We start from the raw sequence: 23,262 nt of genomic DNA on the forward strand, positions 1-23,262 counted from the left end.
TCTTGTGCCAAACAGTCCTACATACAATTGTCATAGTAATCTTTGCTCATATTTAAAATGCATTAATACTACACTGTTCTCTAGTCTTTCTAAAAATCCAGATACTTTTATACACAGATTTTGGTATTTAAATTCCAAAGAAGAATGAAATCATGTATAAAAGAAACCAACTCTATTCTTGCAACTAGAGTATGACTGTCAATAACCATAACTGTATGATTAATAACTTTTCATGCTGGAACTGTAACAATTAGAATTTGGTTTTGGTGGATAAGAAGCTATTTTTCAGAGACTTTTGAGGGAGAAGAAAAAATTGGTATCCTGGCTTAGGATATATTATGTTCTCTATTTGAAATTTTGTTTCAGTGCTAAAAATAAGCCACAGACCAATACTAGAAACTTCCTGTAGGTCCAAAGGAGTTCCGATCCAAAAATGAAAGTAATTAAACTGATCTACAAGAGAAAATTGAGAATGAAAATCCTATTTACCCAATATTCAATTTGAGCCAGCCCACAAAGTGAACAGTTTTAAGTGTAGGAACTTAGATCCTTGTTTATCAAAGCCTAAAAAATAAGTAATCCTTGAATATATCTAATAATTTTTAAAATAACATTCCTGCTTTGGTGCCTTTATTCCCAATGAAACACAGGTGAAGCCAACAGAAACACTGATGGAAGAACTCTCAGGAATTATCTCTAGAGAAATGTGCCCTCAAATTGAGTTACACAGGAAGCCCTACACACCTCAGTTCTACTTGTAAGCAGGGGAATAATGGTAAAACCCACCCATTCCTCCACAACAGCTTAAAGCCAAAGCTTGGCCTCATTCAACTTATGAAGTGAGATAACTGGCCCTCTGGTCTGTGACATTCAGGGTATACACACTGTTACCTCATCACAAGAAATCACCAGCATTCACCAGCAATGTAGTGTAGTGGGGACCCCTTAACAAAGACTCAGTCTGTATCAAGAGGACTCCCTTTCCTCCAATTCTTATTGACCATTCTTTCACTAGGAACAAAGCCTTTCCACAATTACCATATTGGCCAAAAAAATAGCACAGAGCAGAATTCCTGCATTAATCACCTTTGTTTTTTTTCCTCCAGTAAATACTGAAATCATTGATTTGAATACATTTCAATTTTCCTTTAAACAAATATTCGTGTAAGACAAAGGTACCAAAGTTAGGTCAGTTTTCTCCCTCAAAAAGTGTATTCCATTTTCAGCAACTTATTTCAAAGAAAAATCTACCATTATAAAAATGAAAAAAATGAAGAGAAAGACTATAATTTTGAAATGTTGCAAGCTGACAAGATACGTGAATAATCACAGTGAAAGTTTCACAGAAAAAGGGAGCTCCTCTACATTATGGGATTAATATGTGGATTTGAGCAATGGTAAATTGCTTGCAGTGAGGCTGTTTAAATAACATCAGAACTTATTATTCTGACCTTATCTCAAAATAATCATTTGAACAGTGTTATAGAAGAAATATTTTTTCAGATATTCCCAACTTCTGAAACTCAAGGAGTCTGTAAACAATGTACAGCATGAATCTCTATTCAATTTTATTTCTTCTTCATGAATATTGCACATTATTCAAAGCATATAGATGTCTCTAATCAGCAAAATTAATGATGACTTCTCTACCCATTTTAAAATAACCATATGGTGAGAGGGGGACTGTAACTCTGAAAATTACACATTTCTTACTCCTGCTTCTTCCTGCAGAGAATGATCTCTGAGTGCCTGATCCCAACTCTCAATTGTTTTTATTCCATTTTTCAGGAAAAAAACAAATGCCCTGACCTTAAAAATGTCATGTAGTGACGCTGGAGAAATATGTTAGATCTAATTGATATAAAAGTATAATTGTAGACAGCCAGTTCCAAATTTTGATTATTTTTTACTTCAGATGGATAATTTAACCTAGAGTAAAAAATCATGTGATATGACTTTTCAAGACCAATGGCTAATGTACATTTATATGAATCAGTCTGGATAGAAAAAAAGAGGTAAATTCTTGTGTTTTTAACCAAAACATCCTAAAAATTTCAAAAATCAAACCTGAGGTTCTGCAAACACATTCTTCATGTTGTTAATCGGGCCATACGGGACTCCACTTCCTTCAAAGAGCTGTAACCACTTGCTGGTCATTTCTTCTTTAAACCTAGGAACAGATAACAAAACAGATGCACCTTTATACTTAAAGAACACAACCTTTTTTCTCATACAGCCCTCTTTGAAAGCAACTGATAAGGACAAAAATATGTTTCTTTAACTTTCCTTGTGCCTAGTTTTGACAGAATGTTGCCAACATGAAACAATTTCAGTTGCCCTGTAAGCGATAAGAATAGTCACTCAGGTCCCCTTGTTTAAAAACCAACCACAGAGTTGAAATTCCTCCTGTTTCTTCCCCTATAAAATTTTCGACAGAGAGTCCCTCAGAGAAGAAAGATTAGGTATAAAATGAGCTTTTGCATTAACCGAGCTTCAAATGTGGTATTGAACACTTGATGAACTTAATAATGATAATATAATATTACTGCAGTTTTGAGCATAATGTCATTTACAAAGTGGTTTTTTAGATCTCAGGAATAGTATATGAGGTTAAGATAGATACACATATGTTAAATTATTCCTCAAAACAAAAAATAAACTAGTGAATCTATTTTAAAAAGAAAGTTATATGTTTTATCTGCATTATATTTAAGGCACATCACAATTATCAGGCACAATCCCTGGCCTAAAAAAAAAAAAAAAAAAAACACCTTAACTATTTAGGTACTTGCACTGTAGCTTACTGATCAGAACAAATGGAGACATACAAAGACTAGTATCTAAATTCATCCAAGCCCTTTACCTCTGTTTGTTTCCACTGTAACTTAGAATTGGACTTCTCAGACACAAAAGCTTATCTGATGTCCTTTTTCCTCTATTATGTCTTAAGGGAAGGGGACCTACTTCATTAATGAAATATACTGTCTTTTGGTTTTCTGTTAAGACAGTGAACACAGGAAAAAACTTGGATCCTCAAAGACAACTGAACACTCATAGTTCATAATATATGAAGAATTTTAGAACTGTTACCTGTTAAAATAGTAAACTTATTTTAGTTAAGTAACAATATAGGTTAAAAGGGATTTTTTAAAAGAGTTAGCTGTAGTGAATTATTAGCAGCACATATTGAAGTATTAAAGTATTAATGCTTCATCAATATGGAAGAACTACTGGAAATGTAGAAATATTTAATATGCATGGGCTTCTATTCAGCTCTTTTAGACATTGCTAGAGTTAATCTCAGATCAGTAGATTCTATGGGAATTTGTCAAACAAATTGATTTCTTCCACTATTTAAAAAAAGGATAAATGCAGTATCAATATTTTAACCATACTTCCTTCATTGCCATCTAACAGATAAAAAGAAAAAAAGACTGAATTAATGTAGTCTCTGAAAGACAAAATATGAACAATTGTGCTCAATCATAAATTTTCACATAAGGATCTAATAAAATTTTTTAATGAAGGTAGGATTACATTTCACTGCTGCTGCTGCTGCTAAGTCGCTTCAGTCGTGTCCGACTCTGTGAGACCCCATAGACGGCAGCCACCAGGCTCCCCCATCCCTGGGATTCTCCAGGCAAGAACACTGGAGTGGGTTGCCATTTCCTTCTCCAATGCATGAAAGTGAAAAGTGAAAGTGAAGTCGCTCAGTCATGTCCGACTCTTAGCGACCCCATGGACTGCAGCCCACCAGGCTCCTCTGTCCATGGGATTTTCCAGGCAAGAGTACTGGAGTGGGGTGCCATTACATTTCACTAGGAATGTAATTAATCCTATTTATACATCCACTTGTTTTATAACCATCTAAGGAATCTGTATGCAGGTCAGGAAGCAACAGTTAGAACTGGACATGGAACAACAGACTGGTTCCAAATAGGAAAAGGAGTACATCAAGGCTGTATATTGTCACCCTGCTTATTTAACTCATATGCAGAATACATCATGAGAAACGCTGGACTGGAAGAAACACAAGCTGGAATCAAGATTGCTGGGAGAAATATCAGTCACCTCAGATATGCAGATGACACCACCCTTATGGCAGAAAGTGAAGAGGAACTCAAAAGCCTCTTGATGAAAGTGAAAGAGGAGAGTGAAAAAGTTCGCTTAAAGCTCAACATTCAGAAAACGAAGATCATGGCATCTGGTCCCATCACTTCATGGGAAATAGATGGGGAAACAGAGTGTCAGACTTTATTTTTTTGGGCTCCAAAATCACTGCAGATGGTGAGTGCAGCCATGAAATTAAGACGCTTACTCCTTGGAAGAAAAGTTATGACCAACCTAGATAGCATATTCAAAAGCAGAGACATTACTTTGCTGACTAAGGTCCGTCTAGTCAAGGCTATGGTTTTTCCTGTGGTCAGGTATGGATGTGAGAGTTGGACTGTGAAGAAGGCTAAGCACCGAAGAATTGATGCTTTTGAACTGTGGTGTTGGAGAAGACTCTTGAGAGTCCCTTGGACTGCAAGGAGATCCAACCAGTCCATTTTAAAGGAGATCAGTCCTGGGTGTTCATTGGAAGGACTGATGCTAAAATTGAAACTCCAGTACTTTGGCCACCTCATGCGAAGAGTTGACTCATTGGAAAAGACTCTGATGCTGGGAGGGATTGGAGGCAGGAGAAGGGGATACAGAGGATGAGATGGCTGGATGGTATCCCCGACTCTATGGATGTGAGTCTGAGTGAACTCCGGGATTTGGTGATGGACAGGGAGGCCTGGCATGCTGCGATTTATGGGGTCGCAAAGAGTCAGACACAACTGAGCGACTGAACTGAACTGAACGAAGGACTGTCTACTATACACCAGGCATTGATTGTTGTTGTTGTTGTTGTTTTAGTCACTAAATCTTACTCTTTGTTGGACTTTTGTGACCCCATGGACTGTAGCCCACAAGGCTCCTCTGTCCATGGGTTTGCCAAGGCAAGAATACTGGAGTGGGCTGCCATTTTCTTCTCCAGGGGATCTTCTGACCTAGGTATCAAACCTGCATCTCCTGCACTTGCAGGCAGATTCTTACTACTGAGCCACCTGGAAAGCCCAGGCATTGATTACTGCCTCTAAAAATATTGCCTTCCTTTTCTTCTCCATTATGATAAAGACTTTTCACTACACTCATTAATTATGGCCCAATAATGTTAACTATCCTTATTTAATATATAATAAAATTTCTCACTTCTAAGTGCTGAAAGATATTCTGTCATGGGAACACCACAACGCAAGGTTAAATGTCTTTTGAATTAGTGGATTCTTCACATCCATGTTTTCTGCTCAATGACTGTTAAAGTCATCTCCTGGCCAAGATTTCCTAAGATATATAGATAGATAGATATCACCAAAATGATATACGTTGAAAGAATAGAAGTGGTACTTTGAACCTGAACCTTTCCAATCAGGGTATCAATTACTTAAGTGTTAATAAACAGAGTGTTATAATGGTTAGTATGGTACATTTTTAAGACAAATGAATTTATCACCACTGAACTCACCCAAGTGGCCTGAAAGATACGCACAGAAAATGCATGTCAATATCTAAACAAACCCGTAGCTGCAGTCTTGCCAACAAAAACTCAGGGGAATATTTGAAGTTTTAGTATTTATATAAGCTTTTCACCACTGAGCAAGAGAGGGATTTATTTCACATTATGGAAAACATCAGATGCACTCTGGATGTGAGACTGGAAAGAAATGCAGCGTCTGGAGCTAAAGTGTGACCACTGTTTGTGTATTTGCGTGGGTGTGGGCGTGGACGTGTTCATAAGTGCCTTAAACTCAATCAGTCAGAGACCAAACATCACTGCATTCCACTACTCCCAGAGGACATACCCATCATTTTCTTCTGAAAATCTATCTCTTGATCTAAATCTGATGTAGAATCCTTTCCTTTATCTATGCTAAAAAAAAAAAAAAAAAACCCTGTAAGCACATGTTTTTATAAACCACAAAAATTTTGCTAAAAAAATATGCAAAGAGCTGATTTAAATCACTCAGGGCAACACAATCCTGAGCTAAGACAAGAAGAGTGTCCTTGGATCTGGCCCCAAAGCTAGAAGCCTCCTCTGGGAAGTTATCTGGAGACTCATAAAACAATTCAGACTTAATTGTGAACTTAATCAACCAACCCATATATTTAATTCTACATTTCTGTTGAATTTACTTGATGCCAAATGATTACTGTTAATCAGATTACACTATTTAGGAAGACTTGAGTTTAAATTTCTTAACATCAAAATTTAACCTATAAAACAAACCCGAATTCTTCTCTTTAGAGACTGGACTAAAGTTGCAGCCAAATTCAAGACCATAGATCTACTAGTAAGAGATCCATGCCATGAAGATAAGATTTGGAAATAATCAATAAATTATTATTAATAATTGTTATAATAAATGGCAATTATTTCATTAATATTTAATTATTACTCATTAAGGACACAATTAATGCTGGTCATTAATTGTTTGATCTATATCTTATTGATTTTATTCTCACAAGTACATTATAAGGTAAGTATTATTCTCCTTTGATCAAAAGGAAACTCAGATTCAGGAAAATTTACCTGCTCAAATTCATATAGCTTTCCCCCTCCCAATGTTTTTGAGATATAACAAACAAAAATCACATATATTTAGTTTGTATAATAGGATTTTTTAAGGAGAACAATATGATGATTTTAAAAAACGTATACATTATGAAATGATTACCAAAATCAAGTCAATCAATGGATCCATCACCTAACAGTTATCATTTCTGTGTATGTGGTTAGAACACTTATTTGTTTTGAGTATTTGATATAGTATTATTACCTATAATTACCATATTGTATATTAGAGCTCAGAATTTTTCATCTTTTAGCTGACAGTTTATTCCCTTTGACCAGTATGTCCTCATTTCCCCCACACCATATCCCCTGGCAACCAGCATTCTACGCTCCAGTTCTACGGGTTCAACTTTTTTTAGATTCCACACATAAGTGAGTGAGATCACACGGCATCTGTATTCCTGTGTCTGGCTTATTTCACTTAGCACTAAGATGCTTCTTCACTTTCATCCAATATACCTCAAGGCAAATCTCTTTACATGAATACTCATTCATTCCTATGCTTTTCACAGGTTTGTTGCGTGCCAGTCATGGGGATTACAACAATAAAAAAGAAAGTCATTATATCCAGAGACCACATTGTCTAATGGAGAACACAGTTATGAAAGTTTATGAATTACAGTGCAGGATGCTGAGACAAAAATATGAATGAATAACTTCCAGGTTAAGCACCAAAGAGGGAGACCTGCACAGGGCCTGGGGGAGTCACAAAGAGTTCAAAAATGAGGTGACACTTGAGCCAGGTGTTGAAGGATGAGTTAGAATTTTCCATGTGAAAGATGGGAATAAGAATCTTCAGGCAGAAAGATCAAGGTGTACAAAGACCCAGTCTGGAAAGAATCTGAAATCTCCTGTGTCTCAAGTAGCAAAAGATGAAATGGAAAAGGGAGGTTAGAACCAAAGTATGAGGCACCTCATGAGCTCTGCTAAGAATATTGCATTTACACTGGCAAAGAGGAACCCAGAGAGGTCTTTCATTAGAGGACTGACAAAATCAACATTGATACTGAGAACAGAAGGAGACTGATGAGTTTAGAGAAAAAGAAACTTGACAGGAGGCACCATGCTGTCTACCCCTGATGCTTCTTAAATCTGCCTCCTCATCAATATCCTCCATATTATTGTCAACCAGAAGCAAGTTTTCAATTGAAAAAATAAGTTTTCCAGACATTCTTACATCTTTTTTTACTATGCTATTTATCTGTTTCCAATCTTTCATTACTGCTTGAGCCTCAGAAATCTGACTTGGTCATCAACACCTTTTGTTACCCAGTCTCCAAGGGTCTACAGTGACCACTTGACAGACCCAATATTCTTTCCACAGTCCTCATCCTACATGCTTTCTGTGCAGTATTTGATGCTACGGATCTATCCTGTAATTAACTCCTATGATACAATACCTTTTTGGATTATTAATACCTCTTTGGCCATTTCTGTTTGTTTTTTTTTATTATTAATTCTTTAACTTTTTTCTTCTAGTCCCAATAGTCTTCATTTTCTTTTATGCACTTAAGGAATCTTGTTATTGCTATGCAGATGATATCCAAATTCATATTTCTAGTCCTGATCTTGCTTTCTGGTTACCACAGAATATTTCCACTCAGCTGCAGTATTACCCCTATAAACACGACTTGCCCATGGATGATTCAACCTCCATTTTCCCCATAAACCTAATATTCCACTTTGTCTGAACTCAAATGTTTGGCTAAATCTGGAACTTTGTCTTCTCATCATTTCTTATAATTTATATATAGTTGTACTGAAGAATCAACTTTTCAAAAGTTAAGCTTTATTCCTCTATTCCCACTATTACTATCACTATCCAGGCCTTTGATTCATAACACATGGTCTATGGCAATAATTGATTAAAAACTTACTGCCTCCAGGGACTTCCCTGGTGGCCCAGTGGTTAAGAATCTGCCTTCCAGTGCAGGGGACACAGGTTCAATCCTTGGTAGGGGAACTAAGACCCTACATGCTGCAGGGCTACTGAGCCTATGCACCACAACTAAAGAGTCTGCTGTGCACCACAACTAGAGAAACCTAAGCACTGCAATGAGAAGCCTGGACATTGCAACTAGAGAGAAGACCCCATGTGCCACAGTGAAAAGCTCATGTACCTCAAGAAAGAGGCAATACAGCCAATTAATTAATTAATTAAACAATAAAACTTACTGCCTCCAATTTCCTCCTTTCCATAAATCACAAATTTTAGATGTCTCAAATCCATCCAACTGCTTTCTTCCCCAAGATCATTACCTCCTTCCATACTAGAAAACCAGACTGCTTCTTGACTGTTATAGCCCCATCACTTAAAATATAGTCGGCACTCAACATTTGCTGAATGAATGAATATATGACTCTTTCGGAATAATAAGAGTTTGTTTATTTGCCTGGTGCACAGCAAGCCAAACACTGAAACAATGAGGATTGCAGCAGAGAAAGGGCTTCTTCCGAAAGCAGCCAAGTCAGAAGAACAGGGAAAAGTCTCAGATCTGTCTCCCTGAAGGCCAAGGGGCTGGGGATATTTAAGGGATAAAAACTGAGGCATGGGGAGCAGCATGGGGAGAAAGGTAATGGCAGACATGAAAAAGGGGAGGCAGTTGTTCTGAGTAGATGCAACCAAGCCACAGGCTTCTTTGTCGGAGACATGCTCAGAAAATAGCAGCACTAGCCTGCCATGAGGGTGGAGATTCTGGCCCTCTGACATCAAAAGGTCACAGAGTCGATATTTGCACATGCCCAGAGAGGGGATCGGAGGTCTTAACCCGACTCAGTGATCTCAAGCTGGAAGTGGACACAGCTGACTCCAAGTTCCTAAAACACAACTCAGGCAAACATCCTATTGCTCCGGTTATGTGACTCTTGGAGGACATGGAAACTTTTATAAAAAACAATCAAAGCAAGGCTAACCAGTAAGGGCAGGTCACAATTCACCATTTTTCTAGGGTAAACTGACAACTACCCTAGGTTTCACCTCAGTCACATTAGCTTATAATGTTTCAATTTAGGGACTTTCTATGTTATCCAGAGAACCACAAGATTCAAATGTAAGATACGAACATATTAGAATATGGCTTTATGTTACAAAAGCATACTTTAATTCACATAATGATTTCTTTATATAATTGGAAATATGAATCAACTTACTAAAAAAGCTTTGTATATTTATGCATAAGTAGAAATGTATACCTGTCTTGTTGCTATACTATCTCTATGGTAGAATCATGGACTTACCAACTACAGACTTCTGAAAATAAATTTAGATGTTTATACATCTGAAACCTAAAATCCATTAATCTTTTTAAATTTTCACATACTAGTTCCATCCCATACACACACACAGAGACACACAGACACACACACACACACAAAAAAAAAAACATTGGTGGATTTCCCTATTAGACCATGAAGGTGGCTCTCCAGAATAGTGGAAAGCTCTCTTAGCACACTACCTTCTTGATACACAGATGACTAGACCCAGAAAACTGCGCTTTTAAATTCAAAATAGTTTGGGGGAAAACCTAAAAAGCTAAATAAATATCTTGCAGAGACAACAAAAACATTGGAGAATTACCAAATGCGTTATTTGTAAGCCGGTGAAAACTGAATACAAAACTTTACAAAGAACTTCCCCGGTGGCTCACTCCTTGGAAGAAAAGTTATGACCAACCTAGACAGCATATTCTAAAGCAGAGACATTACTTTGCCGACTAAGGTCCGTCTAGTCAAGGCTATGGTTTTTCCAGTAGTCATGTATGGATGTGAGAGTTGGACTGTGAAGAAGGCTGAGCACCGAAGAATTGATGGTTTTGAACTGTGGTGTTGGAGAAGACTCTTGAGAGTCCGTTGGACTACAACGAGATCCAACCAGTCTATTGTGAAGGAGATCAGCCCTGGGATTTCTTTGGAAGGAATGATGCTAAAGCTGAAACTCCAGTACTTAGGCCACCTCATGCGAAGAGTTGACTCATTGGAAAAGACTCTGATGCTGGGAGGGATTGGGGGCAGGAGGAGAAGGGAACGACAGAGGATGAGATGGCTGGATGGCATCACTGACTCGATGGACGTGAGTGTGAGTGAACTCTGGGAGTTGGTGATGGACAGGGAGGCCTGGCGTGCTGCGATTCACGGGGTCTCAAAGAGTCGGACACGACTGAGTGACTGAACTGAACTGAACTCTCTGGTGGCACTAGTGGTGAAGAACCCACCTGCCAATGCAATAGACATAAGAGACAAGGGTTTGGATCCCTGGGTCGGGAAGATTCCCTGGAGGAGGACATGGCAACCCACTCCAGTATTCTTGTCTGGTGCATGTGCCTGGTGCCATGTGCAGAGGAGCCGGGAGGACCACAGGGTCACAGAGTGTCAGACATGACTGAAGAGACCTAGCACGCATACACCAAGCACCCATATAACATAAAAGTTTTTGAATGAGTTTATCTCAATATCATAGCAAAGCTTCCCAAAGATGTTTTTAAATTATGGTTGTTTCTGAAGTATTCTTCTCCAAGTACTATTTTCCTCAATGTCCTTTTTTGGGGGGAGTGGAAGGTGCCACACCGTGTGGCATACAGGATCTTAGTTCCCAACCAGGAATCAAACCCAGGCTCCCTGCAGTGGAAACACAAGAGTCCTAACTACTAGACCACCAAGGAATACCCCCAACATCACCAAAGATTTTTAAAAGGAAATTTAAGAGCATTATCCACTAAAGTTAGTTTTTAAATTATTAAATTTAGTTTTTGTATTTTACTGTTGTGAAATATTTCAAATATGCCCAAAAGTACAGGAGTAGAAAAGGACAGAAAATAAAATAACATAAATATTTATGTGCCCTCACCCACTCACATTTTTCATAACATCTTAGCATATTTGCTTCATATTTTTAAGAAACAAAATCTTACGAACACAAAGCCCCTTTTGTACCTCTCCTTGACTTTATTCCCCTTTTTATTCACATCAGAAGTAACCACCATCCTAGGCCGTGTGCATCTCTCTGCTCATGTTACTGCACTCATATTACATATGTGTGTGTCTGTTTGAACAAATCCACCACAGGCATTATAAACTGTCATGCTGTGTATTTTTAGCCTGTATACTGCAACTTGATTGAACATTTTCATTTCAAGATCTATACATATGTGTGCATATAGACTTGGCTCATTTATTTTATCTACTGGGCACATGCCTGTATGAATATTCCACAACTTATCTTTTCTCATACTAATGATCCATTGTATCCAATTTATTACTATTGTACACATTGCTTCAATAGAACCTTACACATTTCTCTGTTCATATGGGATGGATTACCTACAATATATATACAGAGATAGAACTGTTGAGTTATAAAGTAGGCCCAAGAAATGCTGAGTCATAAAGTAGGCACATTGTCAGGTGCCTTAGATTTTGCCAAATTGCCCTTCAGTGTGGTTGATGTCAATTTCTGCTTCTACCATATTCTCACCAATTTTTGTTACTGTCAGATGCAACTTTTGCCAATCAGATAGAGGTAGAATGGAATCTCATGGTTACTTTAAGTTGTATTTTTTCCCAACTAGAGAAGCTAAGCATTTTTTCATAGGCTTTTTTTTTTCCTTTTGGTTCTTTCCTCTTCATATTCTTTGTCCTTTTTCAGTCGAACTGTTTTTCTTTCCTTATTGACTTAAATGAACATTTGCATAGTCTACATACAAATCTTTTACTAGTTACACACATTGCAAATTTCTTCTCCTAAACTGTAGCTTGTCTTTTGGCTTCTCAGTATTTTATTTTTTAATATAGAAACTATTAACTTTAACACAGACAAATCATAATTCTTGTCCTTCAAGGTTTTTGCTTTCTATGTTGGTTTAAGAAGTACTATTTAGCTCATAAATTTGTCATGAGGAATTAGAAGAATTAATACTTTGAAGGTATTCAGAACACTGTAATGGTACAAGTGCTACACAATTGTTAAATAAATAAAACTATACTAACATTTCTGGGGAGGCAAATTGTTGGCAGGAAGAAGAGGAAAGTAGAATAGATATCAAAGGAACAAAAATGTGGTACAGGGCTACATTCCATAAATGTATTACCTATAGGAAATACCTCTTTGGACAAATCTGAGTAAACCCAAACCAAACCAGTGGGATTCCATAAGAACCAGGCTGGAGTCTGCAGTGCAGTAACTATAAACAGGCCTGTGACACTTCTATAACCCACAGAGAAACAGCTGGAATTTGTTGGTTGCGTTTCTACCGTAAACAGAATCACAGATTTAATATTTCCTGTAATTTCCTTAGACCTTATTTCCTCTTAGGAATTTATCTCTACATATTACTGATAAATTATGGTTTAAGATCTTTTTTTTTTTTTTTGTCCTGCTAGCATTCACTAACTCTCTTCTTTGTCTGCATGTCAATTCACAAGCCACACAAAAGATAGTGAAAGCATCCATCCAGGGACCCCTATTACTGCCTTCTAGTGCAGGGTCATGATGGAATTTTCAAAGAGCTTGCTCTTAAATACATCAGGTCACTTACTAAGCTGCTCAGGCACTATGTCTTACAAGTCAGATTATTACCTCATTAATAATTCCTATCCATACTAATGATCACAATTCCAAAATATGTTCTGCTTTGCACAAATTTTAAGTAAAGAGTAAATCGTATATTATAATGGTTTGGACTGACCAGCATTGCTGTGACTGTCCCTACAGCCTCAGCGGCATCATTGTAAACATGATATAGGAAAGTCGCCCATGTTGCCAGTGTCCAGTTGCTCATACCAGGGTTGCTGATATCAAAAACTAAGCCTCTTAAATCAAGATCTCTTTGTAAAAAGCTACTAATAAAGCAATATATACTTGTTGTAGAAAATATTTAAATGTCAATAGACACAAAAGAAGAAGCAAAATCAACTATAACCTTATTATACAGAAATAATGTGAAAAGGAGTACATCAAGGCTGTATATTGTCACCTTGTTTATTTAACTTATATGCAGAGCACAACATGAGAAACACTGGGCTGGAAGAAACACAAGCTGGAATCAAGATTGCCAGGAGAAATATCAATAACCTCAGATATGCAGATGACACCACCCTTATGGCAGAGAGTGAAGAAGAACTAAAAAGCCTCTTGATGAAAGTGAAAGAGGAGAGTGAAAAAATTGGCTTAAAGCTCAACATTCAGAAAACGAAGATCATGGCATCTGGTCCCATCACTTCATGGGAAATAGATGGGGAAACAGTGTCAGACTTTATTTTTTGGGCTCCAAAATCACTGCAGATGGTGACTGAAGCCACGAAATTAAAAGACGCTTACTTCTTGGAAGGAAAGTTATGACCAACCTAGATAGCATATTCAAAAGCAGAGACATACTTTGCCAACAAAGGTCTGTCTAGTCAAGGATCCAGTGGTCATGTATGGATGTGAGAGTTAGACTGTGAAGAAGGCTGAGTGCAGAAGAATTGATGCTTTTGAACTGTGGTGTTGGAGAAGACTCTTGAGGGTCCCTTGGACTGCAAGGAGATCCAACCAGTCCATTCTAAAGGAAATCAGTCCTCGGTGTTCATTGGAAGGACTGATGCTGAAGCTGAAACTCCAGTAGTTTTTGGCCACCTCATGCGAAGAGTTGACTCATTGGAAAAGACTCTGAAGCTGGGAGGGATTGGGGGCAAGAGGAGAAGGGGACGACAGAGGATGAGATGGCTGGATGGCATCACCGACTCTATGGACATGAGTTTGAGTAAACTCTGTGAGTTTTGATGGACAGGGAGGCCTGGTATGCTGTGATTCATGGGGTCGCAATGAGTCAGACACAACTGAGCGACTGAACTGAACTGAACTGAATGTTGATTTATGCATATCATTGAGCATTTTATATGAATATATTTTTAAAAAATTTAAGGGATCACAATTTTTTTCCCTTTTTACTTTTTAAACTACATATAACATAAAATTTACCATCTTAACCATATTAAGTGTACAGTTCAGTGACATTAAATACATTCACATTTTTGTGGGGCCATCACAGCCATCTGTCCCCAAAATTCTTTTCATCTTGAAAAACTGAAACTCTATATCTATTAAATTATGAATCCCCATTCCTCCCTCTCTCCTAATCTCCTGGCAACCATTACTATACTTTTGGTCTCTACCATTTTGACTGCTCTAAGTACCTCTTATAAGTGGAGTCATACAGTATTTGCCTTATAATGTTTTCAAGATTCATTCACATTGTAGCATATTTCCTTCCTTTTCAAGACTGAATAAAAATTACAAAACATTGCTGAAAGAAATTAGACACAAATAAATGGGAACACCCCATGTTCATGGATTGGAAGACTTAATATTGTTAAAATGTCACCTACAGTTCAATGCAATCCCTACTAAAATCCCAGTGATGTTTTTTGCAGAAATAGAAAACCCAGCATAAAATTCATATGCAATCTCAAGAGACCCTAAATAGCCAATTTTAATGGTTTTTTTTCATTTTTTATCTGTTTTATAGGCATATCTCTATGGCATGTTTTCACTGCCTATAGAAATATTTTTCTTCTTTTTCCATTTTTTAATCTTATAATAACTTTGCATAGGATTTGATCTCAGTACTTTTCTCAACTTTTTTTTAAGGTAAAATAAGTTTTCCTGAACTTTTAGCAGGTGACTTAGCTCAAATAGCTTCTAACATCATAGAAATCTCTCCTAGGTTTGTGTGTGTGTGTGAAAGAAATATGTGGTAGTTTGCTTTCCCAAATTACCTCGCTCTATTCTCCTCTGTCACTTTTATCTCTGTCATCTTTGTCTTTATCTCTCTTATCCATAGTTAGTGTGAGTCACTCAGTCATGTCCCACTCTAGCCCACCAGGCTCCTCTGTCCATGGAATTCTCCAGGCAAGAATACTGGAGTGGGTTGCCATTCCTTTCTTCAAGGGGCCTTCTTGACCAAGGGATCAAACCTGTCTCCTGCATTGCAGGTGGTTTCTTTGCAGTCTGAGCCACCAGGGAAGCCCCTCTCTTATCCATATCCTGCTCATTTTCCTATTTCAAAACCCTGTTTTTAATATGTCTACACTGAATTTAATTTAAACTTATTAAACAAAGGAAATTTTCAAATGAAGTATGAAAATCTATTGCTTCAAAAATCTACCCATTTTCTCATCTGATTTCTTCCATGAACAGCCTTAGGAAAAGGAACATTATTTTTACTGTACACAATACACTAACATGACAATGACATAAAGAAAAAGTTATAGGCTATAAAATGCTATTTTATTTCAAAGGATCTCAGAGGTGGAATGAGTTTTACTGGCATTTTCCTCCAACTCTTAAAACCCAGAAAAGTGGTCATTTAACCTGATTTGGCAGGTATACAGTAGAGAAGATGGTGAGCCAGGGAGGACAGTATTTTCAGAAGCAACTCACCTCACATTTGGAAATCTCTTAATAAGAATTCCAGTGTTCCAATCTTTCTGTTATTTCTCATTCTTCCTAGTTCCACTCACACTAATCTACTTTCCCTGATTCTAAGATTCTTTCCAGGTAAGAACCAGTACTATAAATTTTAAAGCAAATGTTCAGATACATCCTAGAATTTGCCCCTGGAAACTTCCACCTATTGATCCTCGGCAAATCCTGGGGAGCCTCATGCAATGTTCTTCCCGATAACAGTCCTTCAATATGTTAAAAGAACAGCTATGCTTTTCCAGAAAGTCTTCTTATATCAACTATATACACCTACATCCTTTACCTATCCCTCAGTATGGTATATGTAAAGAACTTAAGCAATCCATATCCATACATCAACAAAAGAAGTATTTCATTCAAAGGGCAAGGATGAAAATAAGTAAACAGAGGGAAGCATGCTCAATCCCCTTAAAATTTAAGAAATACAAGCTAAAATATTTTAGGTGTCATTAGCTACTCTAAGAAGCAGCAAAAATTAATGGTTATATACTACTGTGGTATTATAAATTAATTCAAATTTTCTTGAAAACAACTGGTTAAGAAATAATAAAAAGTATAAATCTGTTCATTCAGTTGGAATGATTCCATTTGTATAGTAATAACCAAATTAAAGACTTCAAAAGCAGCAAAACATTTTATATATCTTAAATGTCTAAAGAATTGCAAAATACCTTCATATACTGCAGAATATTTATATAACAGATTAGCACATGAGCAATTTAAAGTAAATATATAGCCAATACACACTAAGCACTTTATACAATATACACAAAAATACTTAAGCAAATGTAAAAACAGAACTCACAATTATATGTGCATATAATTATATCTAATTGTGTATATACATTAACAAAACTGCTGAAACAATTTGGCAAGATATAAATAGAACTCAATGTTCATCATATTCTTTTTCAAGATTTTCAAACCCTTACCAACAATAACAACAACAAAAAGAAACAAGCAGATTTGATTAAAGCATTTTCATGGCTTCATAGAGCATATGGTGATCTCCACTAACTTTAAGTACTATAGGACAGGAAGTGAGTCTGCCTTACTCTCTGTTGTAGCTTTTTACCAGAACAGAGTCTGACATTTGATAATTGACATTTATATGACATATACTATGTGCCAGACACTGTTTTAAGCACTTAACATAGAATACACATTTAATACAACAATCCTACACCATAAATACTATCATTGTTCCCATCTGATAGATGAGGAGCCTGAAGCACAGAGAGGTTTTAGTGACTTGCCAAGATCATACCATTAGTAAGAGTTAGAGCCAGGATTAGAACATAAATACCATGAACTCCAAAATCCAAGCTCTTCTCATCTTCTTCCAACACTCTATCACCTTAATAAATAAGGAAGTAAGTAATGAAAGGTGACTGAATGTACACCTATCTGGATGACTGGATGGATGGATTGATAGATCAGTGGATAAATGAGTTATTTTCAACCCATTTAAAACAGAGAGTTAAATGACTCTTTTGGAACCTGGGAAAGGAAATTTATATATTGAGTACCTTCTTCACTTTGGCATGTGCTAGGTACTTCCATAACTTAACTCACTAAATCATAGTAATAACTTTGTAAGGATGCATGATTATTGCCCATTTTTGAACATGGGGAAACTGGATTTTGTTCATTTGGTGTTAAATCTTGGAAAAGTAACCCTGGGACTCAAAATGTTGCTTGGAAGAATGGGAGCTCCATATATATTTGTTGAATGAAGGACTTTAAAATACTTTTTCTTTTTAATACTTACAGGAGGAAGTCATGAGTATTAGATAACCAGTATAGTTTTCCTAGAGGAAAATCATCCCAAGCCAACCTCATTTTCTTTTTTGATTGGGTTCTAAACAGCGTTGTGAGGGAAATAAAATGGGCAAAGTATTCCTGGATTTCAAAAAAGCTTCTAACAATGTCATTCAAAATATCTTTCTGGATAAGATGGAGAAAATAGCAGATCATATAATGAAATAATTGTGTGAATTGGAAGCCAGTAAAGATATGACAAAAAAGTTCAGTTTCAATCATGGGGAGTAAAGGTAGTTACTCTTGTTGAATTTAAATGAGGGCCCAGAGGATGTCATTGACAGATTTGTGGATAATTGGATACTATCATCATCAGATTTATGGAAACTTGTAATGACAGTAATCAAGTTGGTTTAAATGGAGCCAATTTTATTTTAAACAAAATTCTTAAAAATTTATATAAGTCCTAAAATAATAAATGCACAAAGAGAAACAAGGTTTAATAGCAACCAAGATTTTTTTAAAGTTTTTTCTGTGTTTACTTAATATAGGTCAATAGGACATGCTGCCAAATAAGACTGAACACTTGAACTTCATCAATAGAACTCTATTACTCAAAACAAATTAACTACCATCTTACTAACTGCTTCCTGGCCAGATTACTAAAATGAAGCACAAGCTGGAATCAAGATTGACAGGAGAATTATCAATAACCTCAGATATGCAGATGACACCACCCTTATGGCAGAAAGTGAAGAACTAAAGATCCTCTTGATGAAATTGAAAGAGGTAAGTGAAAAATTTGATGTTAAACTCAACATTCAGTAAACTAAAATCATGGCATCCAGTCCTATCACTCATGGCAAATAGATGGGGAAACAATGGAAATAGTGAGAGACTTTATTTTTCTGGGCTCCAAAAACACTGCAGCAGGTGATAGCAGCCATGAAATTAAAAGACGCTTGCTCATTGGAAGAAGAGTTATGACCAACCTAGACAGCATATTAAAAAGCAGAGACATCACTTTGCCAACAAAAGTCCGTCGAGTCAAAGCTATGGTTTTTCTAATAGTCACGTATGGATGTGAGAGTTGAACTGTAAAGAAAGCTGAGCGCCGAAGAACTGATGATTTTGAACCGTGGTGTTGGAGAAGACTCTTGAGAGTCCCTTGGACTGCAAGGAGATCCAACCAGTTAATCCTGAAGGAAATCAGTCCTGAATGTTCATTGAAAGGACTGATGCTAAAGCTGAAACTCCAAAACGTTTGGAGTTCTTCACCTCCTAATGTGAAGAATGGACACACTGGAAAAGATCCTGATGCTGGGAAAGACTGAAGGCAGGAGGAGAAGGGGATGACAGAGGAGGAGATGGTTGGATGGCATCACTGATGTGATGGACATGAGTTTGAGTAGGCTCCGGGAGTTGGTGATAGACAGGGAAGCTTGGCGTGCTGCAGTCCATGGGGTCACAAAGAGTTGGACATGACTGAGTGACTGAACTGAACTGAATATTTAACAAGTGTTTGCCATATGCCAGGCAACTGCTGCAGGCCCTACCTACATTTGCTCATTTAAGTCTCTCAACAATTACAGAGGTAGGATTATTATTAACCCCGATTTACAAATAAAAAAAAAGAAACATGAAAGCCACACATTTGCCTAATATCTCAGAACTAATAGGATGGGCCAAGTATTGAAAGATAAGCAGTCTAATTGGTGCTTCAACTTATCTCAACCATGATTCTATTCAGTCTTTCTTACCCTCTGACAACAACATTTGCAGAGGCTGTAGACACCCACTCAACGTGCCCTTAACCAACATGAGTTCTAAAGCAGCTAAGGACAGTTCCAGCCTGCTGACAGCTGCCTACCCCAAATGCTTGTACCTGTTCTTCACATGTAGGCTTTTCTAACACCATGGAATAAAGCAAAGAGGAATTAAGAGTTTCTTGATGAAGGTGTAAGAGGAGAGTGAAACAGCTGGCTAAAACTCAACATTCAAAAACTGAAGATTATGGCATCTGGTCCCATCACTTCATGACAAATAGATGGGGAAACAGTGGAAAGAGTGACAGCCTTTATTTTCTTGGGCTCCAAAATCACCGTGGTTGGTGACTGCAGCCATGAAATTAAGAGATATTTGCTCCTTGGAAAAAAAGCTATGACAAACCTCGACAGTGTATTAAAAAGCAGAGACATTACTTTGCCAACAGAGGTCCATATAGTCAAAGCTATGATTTTTCCACTAGTCACCAATGGATGTGGAAGCTAGACAATAAAAAAGGCTGAGTGCCGAAGAACTGATGTCTTCAAACTATGGTACTGGAAAAGGCTCTTTAGAGTCCCTTAGACAGCAAGGAGATCAAACCAGTCAATCCTAAAAGAAATCAACCCTGAATACTCACCAGGACTGATGCTGAAGCTGAAGCTCCAATGCTTTGGCCATATGATGCAAAGAGCCAACTCATTGTAAAAGACCCTGATGCTGGAAAAGACTGAAGGCAGGAGGAGAAGGGGACAACAGAGGACGAGATGGTTGGATGGCATCACCAATTCAATGGACATAAATTTCAGCAAACTCTGGAGATGGGGAAGCACAGGGAAGGCTGGTGTGCTACAGCTTATGAAGTCACAGAGTTGGACATAACTGAGCAAGTGAACACCACTACCACTATGTCAGTTTGCTGGGCTGCACTGTCCTCTGCCTCACTTTCCTCCTTAGTGATTGTGTTTCTTGAGATTATTTCCCTAATAAATTACTTGTACCCAAGTCCCTGGATTAGGGTCTGATTTTGGGAAAAGAGTGAAAATCGACATTTTAGGAATCAGCAAGACAAAATGGACTGGAATGGGTGAATTTAATGCTCATCAGATGAGCATTATATGTACTACTGTGGGCAAGAATCCCTTAGAAGAAATGGAGTAGCCCTTACAGTCAACAAGAGTCCAAGATGCAGTACTTGGGTGCAACCTCAAAAAAACCAAAATGTTCTTTGTTTATTTCCAAGGCAAACCATTCAATATCACAGTAATCCAAGTTTATGCCACAACCAATAATGCAAAAGGAGCTGAAGTTGAACAGTTATGTGAAGATCTACAAGATCTTCTAGAACTAATGCTGAAAAAAGATGTCCATTTAATCATAGGGGACTGGAATGCAAAAGTAGGAAGTCAAGATATACCTGGAATAACAGCCAACTTTGGCCTTGTAGTACAAAATGAAGCAGGGCAAAGGCTAACAGAGTTTTGCCAAAAGAATGTACTGATCTTCGCAAAAACCCTCTTCCAACAACACAAAAGAAGACTCTACACATGGACATCACCAGATGGTCAATACCAAAATCAGAATGATTATATTCTTTGTAGCCAGAAATGGAGAAGCTCTATAGCGCCAGCAAAAACAAGACCAGGAGTTGACTATGGCTCAGATCATGAACTCCTCATTGCCAAAATCAGACTTAAATTGAAGAAAGTAGGGAAAATCACTAGACCATTCAGGTATGACTTAAATCATATCCCTTACGATTATACAGTTCAGTTCAGTTCAGTTCAGTGGCTCAGTCGTGTCCAACTCTTAGCGACCCCGTGAATTGCAGCATGCCAGGCCTCCCTGTCCATCACCAACTCCCAGAGTTCACTCAAACTCACGTCCATACAGTCGATGATGCCATCCAGCCATCTCATCCTCTGCCATCCCTTTCTCCTCCTGCCCCCAATCCCTCCCAGCATCAGAGTCTTTTCCAATGAGTCAGCTCTTCGCATGAGGTGGCCTAAGTACTGGAGTTTCAGCTTCAGCATCATTCCTTCCAAAGAACACCCAGGGCTGATCTCCTTTAGAATGGACTGGTTGGATCTCCTTGCAGTCCAAGGGACTCTCAAGAGTCTTCTCCAACACCACAGCTCAAAACCATCAATTCTTTGGCGCTCAGCCTTCTTCACAGTCCAACTCTCGCATCCATACATGACTCCTGGAAAATTATAGCTTTGACTAGATGGACCTTTGTTGGCAAATAATGTCTCTGCTTTTGAATATGCTAAGTTGGTCATAACTTTCCTTCCAAGGAGTAAGAGTCTTTTAATTTCATAGCTGCAGTCACCATCTGCAGTGATTTTGGAGCAAAAAAATAAAGTCTGACACTGTTTCCACTGTCTCCCCATCTATTTCCCATGACGTGATGGGACCAGAGGCCATGATCTTCGTTTTCTGAATGTTGAGCTTTAAGCCAACTTTTTCACTCTCCTCTTTCACTTTCATCAAGAGGCTTTTTAGTTCCTCTTCACTTTCTGCCAGAAGGGTGGTGTTATCTGCATATCTGAGGTTATGGATACTTCTCCCGGAAATCTTGATTCCAGCTTGTGCTTCCTCCAGCCCAGTGTTTCTCATGATATATTCTGCATGCAAGTTAAATAAGCAGGGTGACAATATATAGCCTTGACGTACTCCTTTTCCTATTTGGAACCAGTCTGTTGTTCCATGAACTTCCCTGGTGGCTCAGACGGTAAAGCGCCTGCCTACAAGGCGGGAGACCTGGGTTCAATCCCTGGGTCAGGAAGATCTCCTGGAGAAGGAAATGGCAATCCACTCCAGTATTCTTGCCTGGAAAATCCCATAGACGGAGGAGCCTGGTAGACTATAGTCCATGGGATCACAAAGAGTCAGACATGACTGAGTGACTTCACTTTCACTTTCAAAGGATAGTGTAGGTTTAATACAACAAAATGCTGCAGAATTTCTGGATATTGTTATACAATAGAAGTGAGAAATAGATTCAAAGGATTAGATCTGATAGATAGAGTACCTGAAAACTATGTATGGAGGTTCCTGACACTGTACAGGAGGCATTCATCAAGACCAGTCCCAAGAAAAAGAAATGCAAAAAGGCAAAGTGGTTGTCTGAGGAGGCCTTATAAATAGCTGTGAAAAGAAGAGAAGTGAAAGGCAAAAGAGAAAAGGGAATATATACTCATTTCAATGCAGAGTTCCAAAGACTAGCAAGGAGATATAAGAAAGCCTTCCTCAGTGATCAATGCAAACAAATAGAGGAAAACAACAGAATAGGAAAGACTAGAGATCTCTTCAAGAAAATTAGTAATACCAAGGGAATATTTCATGCAAAGATGGACACAATAAAGGACAGAAACAGTAAGGACCTAACAGAAGCAGAAGATATTGAGCAGAGGCGGCAAGAACTCACAGAAGAGCTATACAAAAAAAGATCTTCATGATCCACATAGGCACAATGGTGTGACACTCACCTAGAGTCAGACATCCTGGAATGCAAAATCAAGTAGGCCTTAGGAAATACCACCAAGAACAAAGCTAGTGGACATGATGGAATTCCAGTTGAGTTACTACAAATCCTAAAGATGATGCCGTGAAAGTGTTG

General features: G+C 37.8%; 1 protein-coding gene across 1 annotated transcript in view; it reads right to left on the reverse strand.

Annotated features, from left to right (window-relative positions):
- SUGCT (succinyl-CoA:glutarate-CoA transferase) overlaps positions 1 to 23,262 on the reverse strand; it is a 766,325-nt gene that overhangs the window by 435,947 nt on the left and 307,116 nt on the right. The window contains exon 12 of the mRNA XM_068972899.1: positions 2,068 to 2,170. Within this exon, the coding sequence (XP_068829000.1) occupies positions 2,068 to 2,170 (103 nt within the window). The remainder of the gene's footprint in view (positions 1 to 2,067; positions 2,171 to 23,262) is intronic.

Source organism: Capricornis sumatraensis, chromosome 5 (genome assembly GCF_032405125.1).
Source record: "Capricornis sumatraensis isolate serow.1 chromosome 5, serow.2, whole genome shotgun sequence".
Classification (NCBI taxonomy): domain Eukaryota; kingdom Metazoa; phylum Chordata; class Mammalia; order Artiodactyla; family Bovidae; genus Capricornis; species Capricornis sumatraensis.